Source organism: Ictalurus punctatus, chromosome 1, assembly GCF_001660625.3.
Source record: "Ictalurus punctatus breed USDA103 chromosome 1, Coco_2.0, whole genome shotgun sequence".
NCBI lineage: Eukaryota > Metazoa > Chordata > Actinopteri > Siluriformes > Ictaluridae > Ictalurus > Ictalurus punctatus.
Window position 1 is genome coordinate 28,285,189 of NC_030416.2, and position 19,352 is coordinate 28,304,540.

Genomic DNA, 19,352 nt, shown 5'->3' on the forward strand with positions numbered 1-19,352 from the left:
TTGTACCCTCAGACCTAGCCAGTTTCATAACATAGTGACACAGAAATGTACACTTAGAGCCTAGTAGCCTTTTCTAGAGCTGAGTAAGGGTGGCTTTGCTGATAGTCAACATCAGTGCACATTCTAATATCATGGGGAGAATTAGGTGGAGATGCATATCAGCTAATCATACAAAATCATGCCTAATTTATCATAATAATAAAAGAAGCTACTGTAAAACCTGTACTGAATATCAGATGATCATCTTTAAATCTGAATTAAAATATATATAATTTTATGGTACGTCAAAAATAACAAAAAAATATAAATAAGCATGTTGGTTATACGGAAAAAAAACCCCTTCAGATTCTAAAGCTTACTGGCTAACTGTTAATACAAATTAAATCTATATAATTTTAACATTTAAGATGTCCATGCAAAACAAAGCCATTTTAATGTTGTGTGTTGTAAAATATGGTGCCAGTTATGCTTTATGTACGACACACATTCATGCCTACTGTATGTGCAAATGCATTTCAACTATTTTCTTTAAAAGCCCTTGAAGTGCCAACCCTTCACAGGACACACACACACACACACACACACACTGCGGACAATTTGGAAATGGCGATCAGTGCTGGGTGGATGGGTGGTTGAATAATAATAATAATAATAATAATAATAATAATAATAATAATAACAGCAGCGATAATAATAACAATAATTATAACAACAACAGCAACAATAATAGTAATAACAACAATAATAATAACACTATTAACAACAATAACAACAACAACAACAACAATAATAATAATCATAATAATAATAATAATAATAATAATAATAATAATAATAATACCCTGAAGATGTGTAAGCGGTAGAAGATGGATGGATGGATAATAATATTGATAAAAATTCAGGGGTGGGGATATTTTCTTTAGTTATATGGCATATCATTTTCATAATATAGGTTAGCTTTTCCAAATACTGCATTAAAAACAAGGAGAGAAAGTTTCCTCATTCCACTTTCAGAAACATCTCTTTGTTTTGGACAGTGACGTTCCAGGCTCATCTCTGACTGACAGGCGGCTCGCTCGCGGCTCGACCAATCAGCGCTGGGACACGCCCACCGCGGCATGGATTGACAGGGCTGCATGGAGGTTGCCGCTCTCGTACATTGTGTTATGAACGCACGGGTACACTGCACATACCGCCGTGTCGCTATGAGCGACTCACCGAGCGCCATCTGACCCGTGAAACGGCCGTGAGATCGAGGCGCACAAACATGACGGAGAGGTTCGTGGTTCTGCCGGTGGCTCAGAGCTGTGACAGCGAGGAGCAGGAGATTAATCATCACGATAATAACCAGGAGCTCTTACCTGTGTTTGGAGGTGAGGGAGATTTAGATGAGCCAGAGGCTGTTCCTATCCTCCAGTACAACAGAGAGCCGAACAAATACGGTGAGTGACTGTTGCTTGCTTTTCTACTTTTCTACACGATCGCTCGAGTGAAGTGTAGGACAAACCTGTACAGTAGGGGAGGAATTACACCGGCTTTAACATGATCACCACGCACTGCCAAGCATGAGTGTGTATATCTGAGCTCAGAGAATAAGAGAGATGTAATGGGTAAGCTAACACCTCTACTCCAAGGACAAAATAAATAGGATGAGCTTCCCATCATTTTCCATCCATTCATGTGATTTATTCATTTGCTCTTCCATGCCTGAGGGTTGTATTTCTATTGATATAAATATATCAAGTTATCACATTAGGACAGTACATGCACATCATTTCTTTTCCCCTCTGCTAGTGGTTGGGAAAACTTCCAGTCCATTGCACAGATTGCTTTGGATAAAATGATGAATATGGCTTTAAGAATATGACATCTGACACCTGTGACTTTTAAGAGCTCGATTTCTGCAGAACAGGCTGCTAATTATGGCAGATTCCCAACAGTTCTCAATATTTAATAGGGTTTTGGTTCTTAAGCCGGGTTCACTCTGTGCGATTTTGGCCAGGATTTGGTCGTGTGAGACAAATTTTGAGAATCCTAAAAGATTCCTATAATCCTAGTCCAAAATATGTAGTCCTTGATCGCAAAGTTGTTAGCACGCCTGCCTTGCACCACTAGGATTGTGGGTTCTAATCCCGCCTCTGCCCTGTGTGCACGGAGCTTGCATGGTTCCTTCGGGGTACTCCGGTGTACTCCGGTTTCCTCCCCCAGTCCAAAGACATGCGTTGTAGTCCAATTGGCATTTAGAAAATTGTCCGTAGTGTGTGAATGTGTGTGGGATTGCGCCCTGTGATGGGTTGGCACCCCATCCCCCACCTTGTGCCCCGAGCTCCATGATATAGGCTCAACACTCCCCTGTGACCCTGTGTTGGATAAGCGGTATGGAAAAGGGATGATATATGGATTTACGTACAAGATACACAACCTCTTTGAAATCATTTATCAAGAGTCTGGGAAGTCGAGTGCCCTTGCTTTAAACTGTATTTAGTGGATCACCAAAAAGACACCGTACATTTTAGAAAGCAAGTTAAATGCTTTGGTGGATGACTTATGCTGTTTAGTAAACAAAACAAGGCATCATGTTTAGTGTGACACACATCTCACACCCCAGCTCTGTGGAGCCGAGCAGCCGAAGGCCATCAGGAGAACCGAAGCCGGGCAAGCTGATGCACGTCCTTCCTGCTTCCTCTGTGATTTCTTAACATTTATGTGTTCATACTGTGTGTAGATTTTTTTTCGGATTAGTGTATACTAAAAGGGAGGACTAAAGCAGACAAAGGGATGTGTATTTTAAGTCAGAATCTGAAGTGGAAAGGCAATTATGCGATTCTGGGAAATGGTATAGTTCTGAAAATAGCTTAAGAGGCTCAGTAGAGTTAATTAAATATTAGTTATTATCCCTAGACATGTTATGTCTAGACTGCATGTTGGACATTGAGGATTCCCATTGGTTTTTTTTATTATTATTATTATTTTTTTTATCACACATAGCTTCTCTTAAATTAATATCAGCCAGCAGGTGTAATCTTATCTTTTGATGTGTAGATGGATGATCTTTAATTCAGCTTTCAGGCGTTGCTATGTCCAATATTAATACTGACTCATCTAATTGGTGTTGGAAATCAAGTTGCCAGACTCTTAAAGTAGGCTTTTAGTCTTGTCTGTTAGTGTCAGAGGTGGATTCTGTTACCTTTTTTCCAAGATAACGTACTCCTTTAACCAGGATTAGTTTGTTAATTATGTCGGTGCATTACCATTAATGTGATAAATCTGATGACTTTCCGTAATATAAGCTTAATGTCTGCTTCTGTGGAAGGAAAAAAGGAGATGCTATGACTGGATGTGTTTTCATATACAGTACAGGTAGTGGTTGAGTGCTCAGTATGGGGTTACTGTCTCGCCACATTTTCCGTCCAGATTTGTTGGGACTTTTCAGCCTAACGTCTGCTTTGATAACACTTTCATGATGCAGGATAAATTTCAAATTGACGGAAAGTGGAGAAGGATATGATATGAATGATAACAGTGGTGGCTGGTGGTAATATTAGATGGGAGACCTAAAATTGAACAACTAACTATAGTATCAATAGCTTGACAATGAAATGATTAGAGATGAGCAATACATTAGATCCATCCATCCATCCATTTTCTGTACCACTTATCCTACACAGGGTCGTGGGAGCCTGGCGCCTATACCAGGGTATTCGGGGCACACCCTGGACAGGGTGCCAACCCATTGTAGGGCACAATCTCACACATGGTCATTCACACACTGTGGACAATTTAGAGATGCCAGTCAGCCTACAATGCATGTCTTTGGACTGGGAGAGAAAACTGGACTAACCCACCGAAGCATGTGAACATGCATACTCTGCGCACACAGAGCAGAGGCGGGAATCAAACCCAGAATCCTGGAGGTACGAGGCAAATGTGCTAACTACAAATCCACCGTGCGCCAATACATTATTCCATGAGGGTTAATCGATGGCATAATAAAAATGATGTGGGGGCAAACTTAGACACTTCAGGGAGCTGTATTTGTGTTTTGCTTAAACTAAGCGGCTGTGGCTCAGGTGGTAGAGCGGGTTGTCCAGTAATCGTAGGGTTGGCGGTTTGATTCCGGTAACACCGGATAGTGTGAAAAAGTTCATTATGGATTTATATGAAGTCTGTTTGGCCTTAGAAGCAGCCATAGTCCCAGCAATCTGGAATTGGAGTAGATGAGAGCTCCATCCAGAGGTAAGACATCTGAAACGGATCAGGCAGGTCTGGAGAGCAGAGAGGACTAGGATCTCTAGTATCTCCATAAAATCGTGTGTGGCTTGACATAAGGAGAGAGGGAGAGAAAAGATTATTAGGACTGTACTTAGCGTAACAGAAAGTCTAGTCATGGTAAGCTTGAGTAAACAAATACGTTTTAAGCCTAGACTTAAATAGTGAGACTGAGACTGTGTCTGACTCCCGAACACTAATTGGTAGACTGTTCCATAACTGTGGGGCTCTATAAGAGAAAGAAAATCTGCTACCATTGGTGTGTGAGTGTGTGTGAATGAGACGCAGTGTAAAGCGCTTTGGATAAAAGCGCTATATAAGTGCAGACCATTTAATATAATCTTATATAGTTCTGTACTTTGTCCTTTTGTGTAGCTTGTACTTTGCGTGAATAATGTGGGCATAGTTTATCTACTCTCAGTTTTACCTCCAAAGACATTTTGGGGAAAAAAGGATGATGGACTAAATAATCCACCTTGTTCATGTTCAGTACACCAACGACTGTATTTCATATGCACCTTCGCACTCATTACATATGATGTGTTGCAGATGTTCTGTGATATGGCTATCAGCCAAAATGGGTAACAAATCTAAGGAGTGTCTCACTCAGTGGAATCACTTGACATGACTCACTGACTGTCACATTTGTTAACATGAAATAATCTGACATGGATGCCAAAAACAAAACATTGCATTGATTTTTAGCTCTGCGAGCCAATTTATACCACCAGCCACTGGAAAGGAATAAACAAGGCTGTATTTGATCAGTTTTATTAGCTGCACACGGATTAAACAAACAGCCCTGACCAGTTCTTGTTTAAATTCTTTATTTGTTTACTTTTGTGCATTAACATAGTAGGTCACATGGTTCTAAAACATTTACAGACATTCCTATGGACTCCACCTTGACTGTGTTTTGCATATGTATGTATCTAATGTGTTTTAATTGCAGTTAATAAATACATTCACAACACCAGTCAAAAAAGTGACGCATCATATTTGACATGCTTATCATACCAAACTTGTTGCTAATATAAAAATTAAGACTTCTGCTGCATCTTTAAAAGCAGTGTGAACCAGGTGTCCTTCAAAAACAGATTTGATTGAGAGCAACACAGTTAGGACGTTTTCATGGACAGCAGTAATCTAATTATTGACCTTATTCTGAATAAGACAATACTGCGATTAAGGTGTTTATATGAGTCGCTTTTAGAATATTCCTTTCATGTTCCTGTTGTACATGTTATAGAACATAGATCGATTAACAGCACACGTCATTACGGCATCGTGCCACGCCGTCCGACGTTTCCTCCAGAATTTCACGTATCAGCATACAGTTGGTCTTCGTTAAGGTACCGTATACAGTTTTGGGTGTTTCATTTTTAATTTTATGAAAGCTTCAAGTGTGGTTAATTATTTGTCATGCTGTACGTGCAAATAGACGACTGCTTGAAACCGTGGGCTGCTTCCGAATCCGCATACTTACCTACTATAAGTTACTTACCGTGTAATCCACTCAAATAAGTTACTTTCCAAATCCGCATACTTACTTGCTATAGATGTGTATTTCGCCAACTATGTAGTAGGTAAGTACGTGGATTTGGACGCAGCTGTACTCTCTTGTTTGCCGTCCAACGGTTGAGCACTGTGTGTGTGTACGTGTCCTGTACCACAATGTGGTGAAAACTTCCACACGAAATTAATAGTGTGATTAAGGTGTGTACATGTCTATAACGCACGTCGATAATGCGATTAACACAGGAGTACTCCACATGTTTTAATTCGATTTGTGTTTACTTCAAGTATGACTTTAATCGGATTAAGGTAATAAAAACAGCTGTTTACATTGTAGTTTCTTAATCGGTTTCTTAATTGAGTATTGTCTTAATCGGGGTTAATATCGGATTATTGTTGTCCATGTAAACATACTGAATGTCTCTGGTGGTAGTTTGGGTTTTTACATGAAATTGACTGACTTGATTGAAGCATACTCTTCTTATATTCTGCTCTGGTGCTGCTACGTGTCAAGATAAATGTCTCAGCTAGTAATCAAGACATACTTTAGATGTCTGATTTTTTTTTTTATGGGCTATTATGTTATATACAGTGCAGCTGTAAAACTCATATCAGATTTGTTTTATTAGTAGTCTGTGTTTCCAATTGACAGTTGACAGTTGGCGATTGACAGTTATTTGTTTAAAATGATGTGTAGATAGGCTCCACATTATAAGGAAACGTGTTCCATGTTAGGAAAAGATAAGACTCTATTTTGGGCATCAAATAGGATATATGTCAGACCTTTTAAACAACAACATAACTGCAAGGCTTTATGTAAGTGCAATGATGTGATTAGATGATTGTCTATGGATTGTTTTTGTGGTCCAATTCTTCAGTACTTTCAAATCTTTAGTTGAAATGTAATACCAGACAAATGGCACACAAGTAAACAGAGGAGCAAGTCAAAGCCACAATGCCACTATCAAAGGAATATTTAAATAAATATTAAAAATAAATACAAAATTACATTTATTGTAATATACAGTCCCCTCCGAAAGTATTGGAATAGCAAGGCCAATTCTTTGTTTTTGCTATACGCCGAAGACATATGGGTTTGAGATCAAAAGATGAATATGAGACAACAGATCAGAATTTCAGCTTGCGTTTCCTAATATTTGCATCTGGTTGTGTTAAACAACTTAGAACATGGCACATTTGGTGGCAGACCAACCAGTTTTTAGGTGTGCAAAAGTAGGAAAAGATAGTCTTAAAGGAAATTAAATGTTTACAAACACTTAAATATTTGGTTGTTTGATTGGTACCTTCTTTTTCAGGACATTAAACATGGTTGTATTAGCTATGCCCAATGCTTGTGTAATGGCTCTGATTGATTTTCCCTCGTTTCTCAGCTTCAAAATGGCTTGCTGTTCTCCCATAGACAGCTCTCTGGTGTTCATATTGGTTTATCCTTTTTAACAACAAACACAGTCTTCACAGGTGAAACCCAGGGTAGACATTCAGAGCTATTATTGTTCATAAATAATCATTTTATCGGGGCACACCTGGGCAGCAAGAAACGCTTAGTCACATGTTCCATTATTTTTGCCTACTTGAAAAAATGAGTGGGTTCACTCATTAAGTTGTTTAACACATCTAGGTTTAAATATCAGGAAATGAAAGCTGATATTCTGACCAACCCAAATGTCTTAAATATAGCAAAAAATAATAATAATTGGCCTTTCTGTTACAATACTTTCGGAGGGGATAATATATCAGTCTGGAATAGTCTACAAATTATTGAGTAAGAGACCAGTGCACCACAGTGGTTTTGCCAACCCATTATATTCAAATGGAGGACATGTAAAGCAGCAGTGAATCTTTCCTGGAGATCAGCAACTCGTCCAGGAACTCTTCAAGAGTTAAGATCAACACTTAAGATCTTCAGACCTCTTCAGCCTCAGTGTTCTTTACTCCTGTTCTATTAATGAACCTGATATACACCACTGAAATGGGTAAAGATTTATGTGTAACGTGGAAACAAGTGTTTGCCCACCAGCCCTTTATTGCTCTTTTCTGCTCTCCCAAATTTCCATACATGGTCTTGGGAAGGCCTCAAGTACTGGTCTGTTTTTAACCTACCACAGTTATCGATAATAACAATACAGTAAATGTGTGAATGAAGTTGATTAAATACTATTGCCGTTGATTGACGTTTAGCACCAAACAACAACTTGGAAATTTATACAGAAATGCAGCTGTGTTGGTATTTTCAACTGGATGGGTTGATAGGTTACAGTGGTTTTGGGGGCGGGAATTTATACAGGCACAGAATCAAGCACTGAAGCGCATTATTCCAGGTCATTAGGTCTCCACCCTCTTTCTGGAATATCTCTTGTATGCATAATTTAGTGGTTTTCAAACACACACATGCATATATATACACACACACACACACACACACACACAAATGCATGCACACACACACATGCATATACACACTCACACACACACACACACATACATGCATGCACACACACACACACACACACACATTCAGACACAAGCTTACTCTCAGGAAGTGGGTGATGGTGGTGGCTTTCCTGGAGCTGATGCCCTTATGTGCAGCTGAAAGGGAGATGGGGGTTGTGGATTTAAGGTGGCCTGTTGAAGCCATGACATGAGAGGATACAAGCGCTCATTAAGAATTTGTTGTAAGAATGTTTATTCTTCATATAACATGATCACACACACACACAGACACATACATATTAAAAGAGTTGTTAATGTGCATCTCCTTTTGATTAATAGATTTATACATAGCAGGGCACGGTGGCTTAGTGTGAGTAGCACATTTACTTCACACCTCCGGCTTTGGGAGTTAGAATTTCGCCTCTGCCCTGTGTATAAGGAGTTTGGATTTTCTCCCTACGCTTTGGGGGTTTCCTCCAGATACTCCGGTTTCCTCCCACACTCTGAAGACGTGCGTTGTAGGCTGATTGGCATTTCCAAATTGTCCGTAGTGTGTGTGTGTGATTGTTCTCTGCGATGGGTTGGCACTCCGTCTCTGGTTTGTGTAGTTCAAATGAAAACTACTGGAATTAAACATTTTTTGTTACCTAATGAACAAAACACAGCCTAACTGTGTGCTTGCCCTCTATGTAGTTTTGGATGCAGTGACTCGTGTTTTGATGTGACATAACCGTGTCACCTTGGTACTGCTCTCTGTTGGGACTGTTATTGCCTAAGCTGAGAGGAGTGTTTCCTTCACTGCTTTGGCCTTCTTGTTTTTCTTCATTAAGATTGATGATTGTGTTTATTGCCCACAATGAATAGATTTACAATGGTGCAGGCTGTAATAGTCTCTCAGGGACTATAAAAGCTTCAGTGATGATGCAGTGTAAAGTCTTTGGACATTTTAAGGAAATCAATATTTCATGAAAAAGCACTGCACTTTGTTTTATTTTTGTTTACATTGATTATGCCATTTATTTTTCATACCTTTTGTGTTTTTAGGTTTATGCTTATAGGTTATAGACAGTCAGTGAATCTCGCACTTTCAAAAGTCTAAGCTAAACTGAGCTCCCATTTTCTGTCCATATCATATTTTAGTTTGCAGTGTCTAGTTACTCCCTGTGTTTTGCTGAGCCGTACACATCGACTGACCCTCCATCTTGTGTGTGTGTGTATGTATGTATGTATGTATGTGTGTGTGTGTGTGTGTGTGTGTGTATGTGGGTATGTGTGTATGTATGTTGGGGTGTGTGTATGTGGTGTGTTTATGTGCGTGTATGTGGTGTGGGTGTGTGTGTGTGTATATATATATATATATATATATATATATATATATATATATATATATATATATATACAGTGAGGGGGAAAAAAGTATTTGATCCCCTGCTGATTTTGAAATGATCAGTAATTATATAATTTTATAATTATTATTTTATAATTTGTATAATTTTAATCGTAGATTTATTTGAACAGTGAGAGACAGAATAACAACAACAAGAAGAAAATACAGAAAAACGCATGTCAAAAATGTTATAAATTGATTTCCATTTTAATGAGGGAAATAAGTATTTGACCCCTCTGCAAAACATGACTTAGTACTTGGTGGCAAAACCCTTGTTGGCAATCACAGAGGTCAGACGTTTCTTGGAGTTGGCCACCAGGTTTACACACATCTCAGGAGGGATTTTGTCCCACTCCTCTTTGCAGATCTTCAAGTCATTAAGGTTTTGAGGCTGACGTTTGGCAACTCGAACCTTCAGCTCCCCGCACAGATTTTGTATGGGATTAAGGTCTGGAGACTGGCTAGGCCACTCCAGGACCTTAATGTGCTTCTTCTTGAGCCACTCCTTTGTTGCCTTGGCTGTGTGTTTTGGGTCATTGTCATGCTGGAATACCCATCCACGACCCATGTTCAATGCCCTGTCTGAGGGAAGGAGGTTCTCACCCAAGATTTGACGGTACATGGCCCCGTCCATCGTCCCTTTGATGCGGTGAAGTTGTCCTGTCCCCTTAGCAGAAAAACACCCCCAAAGCATAATGTTTCCACCTCCATGTTTGACGGTGGGGATGGTGTTCCAGGGGTCATAGGCAGCATTCCTCCTCCTCCAAACACGGCGAGTTGAGTTGATGCCAAAGAGCTCCATTTTGGTCTCATCTGACCACAACACTTTCACCCAGTTGTCCTCTGAATCATTCAGATGTTCATTGGCAAACTTCAGACGGGCATGTATATGTGCTTTCTTTAGCAGGGGGACCTTGCGGGCGCTGCAGGATTTCAGTCCTTCACGGCGTAGTGTGTTACCAATTGTTTTCTTGGTGACTATGGTCCCAGCTGCCTTGAGATCATTGAGGAGATCCACCCGTGTAGTTCTGGGCTGATTCCTCACTGTTCTCATGATCAATGCAACTCCACGATGTGAGATCTTGCATGGAGCCCCAGGCCAAGGGAGATTGACAGTTCTTTTGTGTTTCTTTCATGTGCGAATAATCGCACCAACTGTTGTCACCTTCTCAAATACTCATCAAATACTTTTTTCCCTCACTGTATGTGTGTGTGTGTGTGTGTGTGTGTCTGTGTGTCTGTGTGTCTGTGGGTGTGTATGTGGTATGTGTATGTGGTGGGTGTGTGTATGTGTGTTTATGTGTGTGGGTGTGGTGTGTGTGTGTGTGTGTGTGTGTGTGTGTGTGTACATCTGTGCTCATAACATACTGAGTTGTAGCTCTCAGTGGATCTGAAATGTGTAAGCTGTAAATAACCACACCTACTCCAGGGGTCTATGGATTTTATTTAGTAACTGACTTCTGACTTAAGATATCATTTTTGTAATATCATGTGGTTGTATAATTAATCGTATTTTAATCATGGTCATAATTTTTGCTTTCCTCTTACTTACTTGAGGAAATGCAACCAACTGTTCTGCTGCGTTTAAGCGCAGACTGTGCATTTATCTGTCTGTCTGTCGATCTATTTATTTTATAATACTGTACTAAAGGAAAAAGTCTGGATTTATGGGGAATGTTTTGTGGGTGGCTGGAAGTTAGGGATTAATGTGATTATGGTATAGAATCACACTGTTATTCTCTTATTAAAAGAATAATTAAGAGAATCTATTGTTAAGCCTGTTTGTTCTTGTCGTAGTGAAAAGCTTGAGTATCCTATAACGTTACTGAAAAACAGGTCATGGCAGAATAAAACACCACCAATTTTCTGTTTTCAAACTAAATGACCATGACCTGTCTGCGAATTCACAGAATTTCTTTATTACTGCTGCCAGTCTAAGAACAGACGTGTGAGTCACCAGTCTGCTGTAGATTATGCTACGCTATTAAATCTCAGATGTGAACTCTACTCAGCTGTCTCTTTCACTTATTGGAGTTAAGCTGCTGGCATGAAAGCCTGAGGTGTCTGTGGTTTTAGATGACTTCCCCTGACACTCCCTCCCCTCATACCTCAGGAAGCCTCTACCAGTCACCAGAGCTGTCTGTGGCATGCTGGGCACAACTTTCCCATTGCATAAGAGGGAAAAATAAAGCATCACCTGATCCCGTCTTGTCAAGCAGACAGCTGAAAGAGTGCTTTGACATTTGAGACATTTGTTTGAGCGTACATGTGTCTTCTGTCTGCATTGGGGTGGGGTAAAAATTCCTTTCAGTTCTTACTATGTTTAGAAGTTCTTACTGTATTTAGTTTTTCAAATGCGTCATACAGAATGATGTACTGAATATAGATATATATTAGAGATATATATAGACTTCGTCACTTCAGCGCTGAACTCCTCTTACTAATTTTACAATCTGATTACCTCAGAGATGTATTTGTAGTGGGTGCTGTGTGAATATTCAGTTCTTTTTCAAATTCACTTGGCTTTGTGAATGAGCCTGCCCCCCCCCATTTGAATGTTTGCTAGATTGAATGCATGCATACAGTTAAGGCCAATCTCAGTTTCTCACAACCACACGGTTCATGTTACCATACATTTCTTTTGGCAAGCCAATTAGGGCATCTGCTTTGTTCATATTAGAAGTCATTTTAAAACACTTGATTAGAAACAGGTTTATTTCAACTTTAATTCACTGTATCAGAACGCCCGTGGGTTAAAATTACACACACCAAGTTGACTGCTGCTTTAAGCACGGTAGAAGACTCCAGAAACTGATGTAATCACTTTTAAAGCTCCTGACTGACAATTATCATAACTAAGAGTTAATTAGGAGTGCACATGTGGCTGTGCAAGGGCCTACCTAGAGCTAGTGCCTTTTTTGCCCTTGATACCATGGGAAAATCCAAGCTACTCAGCCAAGACTTCAGAAAAAAATGTGGAACTGTGGAACTTCTTCTTAGGATCAATTTCCAAACAACTTAAGGTACTGTGAGCAACTGTGCAAACAATTGTATGCAAATATAAAGTCGTTGGCACCCCAGAGACACTGCAATGTTCAGAAAAGAGGCACAAACTAACTCCCAGGGATGAATAAACCTTAGGTCAAAAGGTTCAACTAAACTCCAAGACAACAACAAAGGAATTGGTGAAGGAGTTGGAGGCATAATGTACCAAAGTATGTACATCCACTGTTAAGAGAGTCTTTCATCGCCGCGCAAAGGCTGTCACACAAGGAGGAAGACCTCCAAGATCGGCATTAAAAATAGTTTTTTGGAGGAATGTTCTCTAATCAGCTGAAACAAAATGTACGTTTTTTGTCCATAATGATGAGCACAATGTATGGAGGGAAAGGGGTAACGTTTTAAATCTAAAGAACACCATCCCGACTGTGAAGCTTGGGGGTGGCAGCATCATGTTGTATGGGTGTTTTGCTGGAAAAACACCTTTGAAAATAGATGGCAGCATGAAGACCACCTCCAGACATCAGCCATAAAGTGTCACAACTGGGTCTTCCAGCAGGATAAGCACACCTCCAAAGCTGTGACAACAAAGTGAATGTTTTGGAGTGGCTATCACAAAGCCCTGAGCTGAGAATTTATGGATTAAACTAAAAAAGCATGTCTGAGCAATAACAAACACAAACTTGACTGAGTTACACCAGTTCTATTAGGAGGAGTGAGCGAAAAATTCTGGTAAAGTATCGTGAGAAGCTTGTGGAAGTTCGAGCACTTAATAGGCTCTTGCCACCAAATACTAACAAAGTGTATGTAAACTTTTGACCCACTGAAAATTTTGAACCACTGATATAGTAAATAAAATCTTAAAAGAACCTGACCCTTAGCTATTATTTTGAAATGACCAGTTATGGAAAGAAAGTAGAAACCCAAATTGACTTAACACAGGAAATGTGTGGTAACATGAAATGTGTGTAGTTTGAATATTTAGCCTTGGTGTACTGTATGTAAACCTTTGGTGTCAACTGTACCTATACCAAAAGACATGATTATTGAACTTTAATTGTTGGACTTCATGAGAGAATATGTAGAGTTAGTATTAGATTGTATGCACAGAACACTTATCGTTTAAGCTCAGGGTAAAATCAGGGCATGTTTTTGTCAGGAGAATCAGCCTCAAAATTGACCTGAATGTCCTTCTAGTGTAAGTTCTTGTGTGGGCTGATTTGATAGAAAGTAAATGCAGTAATTATAATAAACATGTTTATAGTACTGGAACATTAGACATTTCTCTGTCTTCACTTGGACTGGCTGGGCATGTGCTTGACTTGAATACCTCATACCTTAACATTGCCGTGATTATATGTGACTCAGAGGTTCCTGATCTTTTCTTAAAGCCAAAACAGCAAATGAGTTTGAAAAATCTGCCTTAAAAGTTTAATAAATGGGCTTTTGTCTTTTGACTTGTAAACAACTGGGACTTCAGGGTAGGCTGTGTGGATTAGAGTTGCCAGGAAAATTACCTTATAAATTTTCCTAGGATATCACGCCTTCCCCACATTTTTTTCATAATATTTGTGTGTACACAATAGTTGAAGGGTATGCTCAGGTTTGCATAATGTCTTATCTTTATAATGTGTAAGATAATGTGTAAGATTGTGTTCTGTATCTTAATCATATTTGAATGGTTTTTTTTGTTTGTTGGTTTTTTTTTTTTTTTTTTAAAACCTAGTTTACTCTAGGTAGGCAGTAATTCTTCAATTCCTGTTTAAAATCATGTGGAATTTTCCACTAATGTCTGGAAAGGAAAGTGTGTTGCTTTTGCAGTGGATCACCAGGAGGTGGTGCCACAGTCACAACAACTTTATCCAACGTATATGTCTTCATTACTCATAGCTCTGTGGTTAAAGCTCTCGAAGATTGTGAGGGAAGATGCCAGGACAGACAGATAGGATGGATGGTGTCTAACAGTGAGAAATCCATGGACCCTACAGTACAGATTCATTTTAAACTCGTTTTTGAGTTAAGATTCTGGGTTACTGATCAGAAGGTCGGGCAGCACCAGCACCACCAAGGGGCCACTGTTTGACCATTGAGGAAGGCTCTTAACCCCCTGTGCGCCAGGGGTGCTGCATCATAGCTGACCCTGTGCTCTGACCCCAGCTTCCTAACAAGCTGTGCTACACAGTATGTGAAACCATTTGGTGGGCAGTGGTGGGACAACGGTTAACACAATCGGTTACTGATTAGAAGGTCGGGGGTTCAAGCAGCCATTGTTGGGCCCTTGAGCATGGTCCTTAATCCTCTCTGCTCCAGGGATGCCATATCATGGCTGACCCTGTGCTGTTCCTAACAAGCTATTAAGTGGCATACTTGGTTTCATCATGTTATTAAGGTTTTATCAAACCCATTCATGTACGTTTCCATCTACCTGGCTATGCTTCACAGACCACACCTTGAGAATCAATGTCTTAAATAGAAGCAGCGGCTTCTTTTCTACAGAAACACACTCAACCTCTTACTTCTTTTGTTTCAAAGTTAGTTTAAACACCCTGTCATCTCATGTTTGCTCTCCCAGTTAGAAAGGTTCAAACAGTGAACAATCCCGAAGCTGGGATTTTAATCTTGGGTTCTGCAGGAGCGTTGCATAACTTTATATCATCAGGAAACCTCAATAAGTCCTCTACCCTATTACCAAATGCTTTATTGCGTGCTGTGAGCTGAAATGAGATGTTCTAGCTGCATGTTTCTGTGCATGTTTTGATGATTCACATGATCACTTGATTCAATTGCAATTCTACCTAACCGTGTAATCCACTCAGTTTTGTTTCCAAGTTAAAGTTCTTTCAAAATCCAAACATCAGTGGAAAATCAAGAGTTCATCAGAGTGTTCTGAACATATTAGAAGGAATGTTACTAATAGTAACTATTGTAATAGTAGCAAAATAATTACAGTATGGGATTTTATTCATACTGTGGTGTTAAAGAGGAAGAAGCTCATTCCAGTCACACTCTTAAGATTAGGGAGTGCTAGGATTGTCGAAATCAGATTAATGTAATGTAGGTTACAGAGCAACACATCACTTCCTTGTTATCTGTTAAATCCTTCTGTACCACTTTAGATAGCAGTTACAAAAAAAATTATGTCCAGATGCAGTGCGTTGTGAAATATCCTATATACCTGAGGATATCCTATATACATAAAAGTATCATGCTAGCATGAAGTATAACATCCACACAAAACAGAGTATTTTTCCTTTTACTAAGATATATCAAACAATGTGATATTTGGTATGTCTTATAGGGTTGTTTGATCATCATACCATATATTTTGCCTCACATTGGGAAAAAATGGAACCTCAAGGAGAGTTAGCGGTGATATGTCGAGCTTTTAAATAAACTTTCTCAGCAAGAAGGAAGTGGAGATGTGAACCCTTATGCTTAATGGTAACGCAGAGTTTAAACATTTCAAATCGCTATACTTCTCACACCAAATGACTTCCCTTGCAATCTGTTGTTTTGTGGACGTAGTAGTGTGTACACTACACAACCCATCGCAGACAAAGCTTACACACTACACAATCTTTCACCTTGAGAAATCCCCATTGAAGCATGCTTGATTCCCAAAACAAATTTTCTTATGAAAATTAACACGAGAGCTGTCTATCATATGACTTTATCAAGATGGAGCCTTAGCAACTGTCTGTGGTTGTTATGTTTGCAGTAGTTTGCATGGAAATGAGAAATAAGAAAATAATGTAGCGAAAGAATGTTCTGGGGCAATGCGGCCAGTGAGGATTGTCTGTTCTGCAACGAGACCTGGAGGCGTAATCAAAAGAAGCATAGGTATTAGAGGTCGGATTTAACCGAAACCGGTATCTAAGTCGGGCAGTACCTGGTGATAACAGATTAATCAGCCGATAGTTTTTAAAAGGAATACTTAATGAAAACATAACACTCAAAGTGAAATACTGCTGAACTTTATTACAAAAATAAACAGTACTGACTGTACCATGAAAATGTACTGTACTTTTTAAAATGATATAAATATGAATATATATTAACTATTAATAAATATTAAAGTAAATAAAAGATATACATCCAAAATGAATTAAAAAACACTTCAAATATCACAACAAAATTAGTCAGTGATAGTTTATATTTCGCCTCTTGAGGCCGCTCTCATACTATATAATGACAGCGGACCCTTCTCAGCCTCTCCTGCAACGGACGCAACCGGGAAAAACTATCGGTGTGGATTTTTTTTAAACCGATAGTTCCAGCAGTCATTTTGCATTTCCTAACAACCATACAGGTATGACATGCCAAATAATTTCTTATAGAAGCAACATTATTGTGCTTACGATAGTTTCCTTTTTGACCCTCCCTGGCTGTTGCTCATCTCTTCTTGCTACTTGTTGTAAGGTGTAAGGTGCTCACACTACAAGATATTGTGTAATGTACATTCAGCATTATCAAGCATGTTAATCTGACTTCAGAGCCAAAATCCAATGTACGAGAACCTTATTGGATTAGGGTGAACAATAAGATTCAGGGACGGATGCTGTGTCCATCTTACCCTGTCTGTCATTAACAGCTGACTCTCTGTATGCACTTACTCGCTCCACATGATCGCTCAGCGGTGATGACTTTTGCCGGGGGCATTAGTTGTTAGGATACAAAGTAAATGAGAGCTGTGTCAGCATAACAAATACAGGCCTTGTAGCATGACACAGTCAATAAAGCAAAGGTTAAGACTTAAGACCTGACAAAACAAACATGTGTAAATGCCTGTCTTGGTGCACTAAACTTCCTAAGAAATGCTCCAGTGCCTGAAGGCTGGTTGTATACTTAAACACATCAGGGTTTGAAACAGTTATTTTAAGGCCCGGTCAGGAATAACAACTCTGTAAATGTCCCAGGGCCATTTTGACTCAATATTTTACCACAGTTTTAGTGTTTCATTATTACTGTATAGTCTAATTATCAGGGTGACCTGTATGCAATTCTTTCAGAATGGTAAAATGGCCCTGCAGCTCAGAGGTGGTGCATTGGAAACCCTATCTGTACACGTCTCTTATATTTCCTCAAGGATCAATACTCTGGGAATAGCCGTGTTAAACCACAGGGGACGGAATGCAGGAGGATAGTGATACTGCGGTTTCTGACTTTGAAATGAGGTGAACATTTCTGCCCCCCCCCCCCCCCCCCCCCCACCTTCACGCACCCACACAAAACTCCTGCCCATGGCTTTTATCCTGAGCATCATGCGATTTATTTCTTTTTTGCCAGAGGTCAATGTCACACTCTAATTCAGTCAAAATAATGGAAATGTGGTGCACATGTGATGTAAGTTTTTTTCCATAGATCCATGCCATGTGCATCCCTTGATCCCTTTACTGGAAAACAGTGTGATGATTTGCTTATAAAGAAGGAAATACTTACTGCAACCCTTTCAGCTGTGTTCTATTACACTATGTGGCTCTGTAAATGTTAATGATAACTAAATGTTAAATACGTCACTGCTCCAAATGACACATTTCAAATTGCAGTAATGGAGCTGTGACGAATGGAATAACTGCCCAATTACTTTTCACTACAGAAATGGGGTTGTTGTTGAGTCTTTAATGGAGTAGTCTCAGCCTCTCCACCCACGGCCTATGGAGAGAGTGATGATATTTTAGATTTTTGCACTTTTCTGGCCACAAGCTTCAGAATCTTGGAACTGCAATTTGATTGGCTCACTGCACACCCATGTACTGTATTCCACTTCCATATGCCGGTTTCCTGTGAAACAAACCCCATGACAGTTACTTTTTCAGTACAAGATAGCCAGTGGATTGAAAAAAGTCCACATCTTTCTGGCTTTTAAAATGCTTTTGAGAATATATTTCAAACAGTGAAGAGTAAACATGGTTGGTTGTGTAAATGTCAGGCAAAGAGTAGGCTGCTCTTTGATTTTAAAAAGTGCCAGACTCTCTAGTGAAAGCTAGAGGTCTGGCTCGTGAGAGTAGTAATGGACCACAGGTTAGCCTGTACCTTAGGGATTGTTCAACCAAATTTTGAAACTGTAATGAAACTAGAGAAGAATTTTAACAAATAGTTGAATCAGTCGAGCGTGAAGCAACAAGAGACTGCTACATGAAGACAATGCAACTGTTTTGTTATTGTATTTAGCTATGTTTTGAAATTAAAAGCTATGCTAGGTGCTACCCAGATAGCAAATAAATGCCAACAAGGCTAATTTAAAGCTCTCTTTCAAAGAAATGTTTCTGACTCTGGGTTACCACAATACCCACATCAGAACAGCCCAGAAAGAGAAAACGACAACTCAAAACATCATTAAACAGTTGACTTACAGTTTCTGGTAATATGAAATTGTTGAGAAAACACAAGTAACATCAAACAGATAACGTGATATTAAATGCCATACCATCTAGACAGCAGCATGGTGTCCAGTCATTTGCATTCCATTCACAGAATCCTGACAATCCTGAAATGCACTAATTGCCAGTGCTGTTTTTCCTGCTGAGTAGATAATGAGCAATCAAACTATCATCGTCATCCAATTGAGACAGCACTCTAAAATTTACGTCAGCTGAAGAAGTTCAGCATCTACTCAGTTATCCAGAAGTCCTTTTACAGCACCACTACAGAGACCATTCTCTTTGGGAACATCACTGCCTGATACGGGACTTACAGTGCCGAGGACCTCAAAGCCCTGCAAAGGGTGCTA

The 19,352-nt window shown here is 39.5% G+C and overlaps 1 protein-coding gene across 4 annotated transcripts in view; it reads left to right on the forward strand.

The window, feature by feature from the left end:
* Positions 1 to 1,133: 1,133 nt before the first annotated feature.
* The window catches only part of slc12a7b (solute carrier family 12 member 7b), an 88,779-nt gene continuing 70,560 nt past the window's right edge, over positions 1,134 to 19,352 (forward strand). For 3 of the 4 annotated variants that reach the window (XM_047158094.2, XM_017479147.3, XM_017479155.3), the window contains exon 1: positions 1,134 to 1,442. In XM_047158094.2, coding sequence (XP_047014050.1) covers positions 1,268 to 1,442 — 175 coding nt within the window. In that variant the 5' untranslated portion in view covers positions 1,134 to 1,267. The remainder of the gene's footprint in view (positions 1,443 to 19,352) is intronic. The other variant, XM_047158093.2, reaches the window with a different exon arrangement.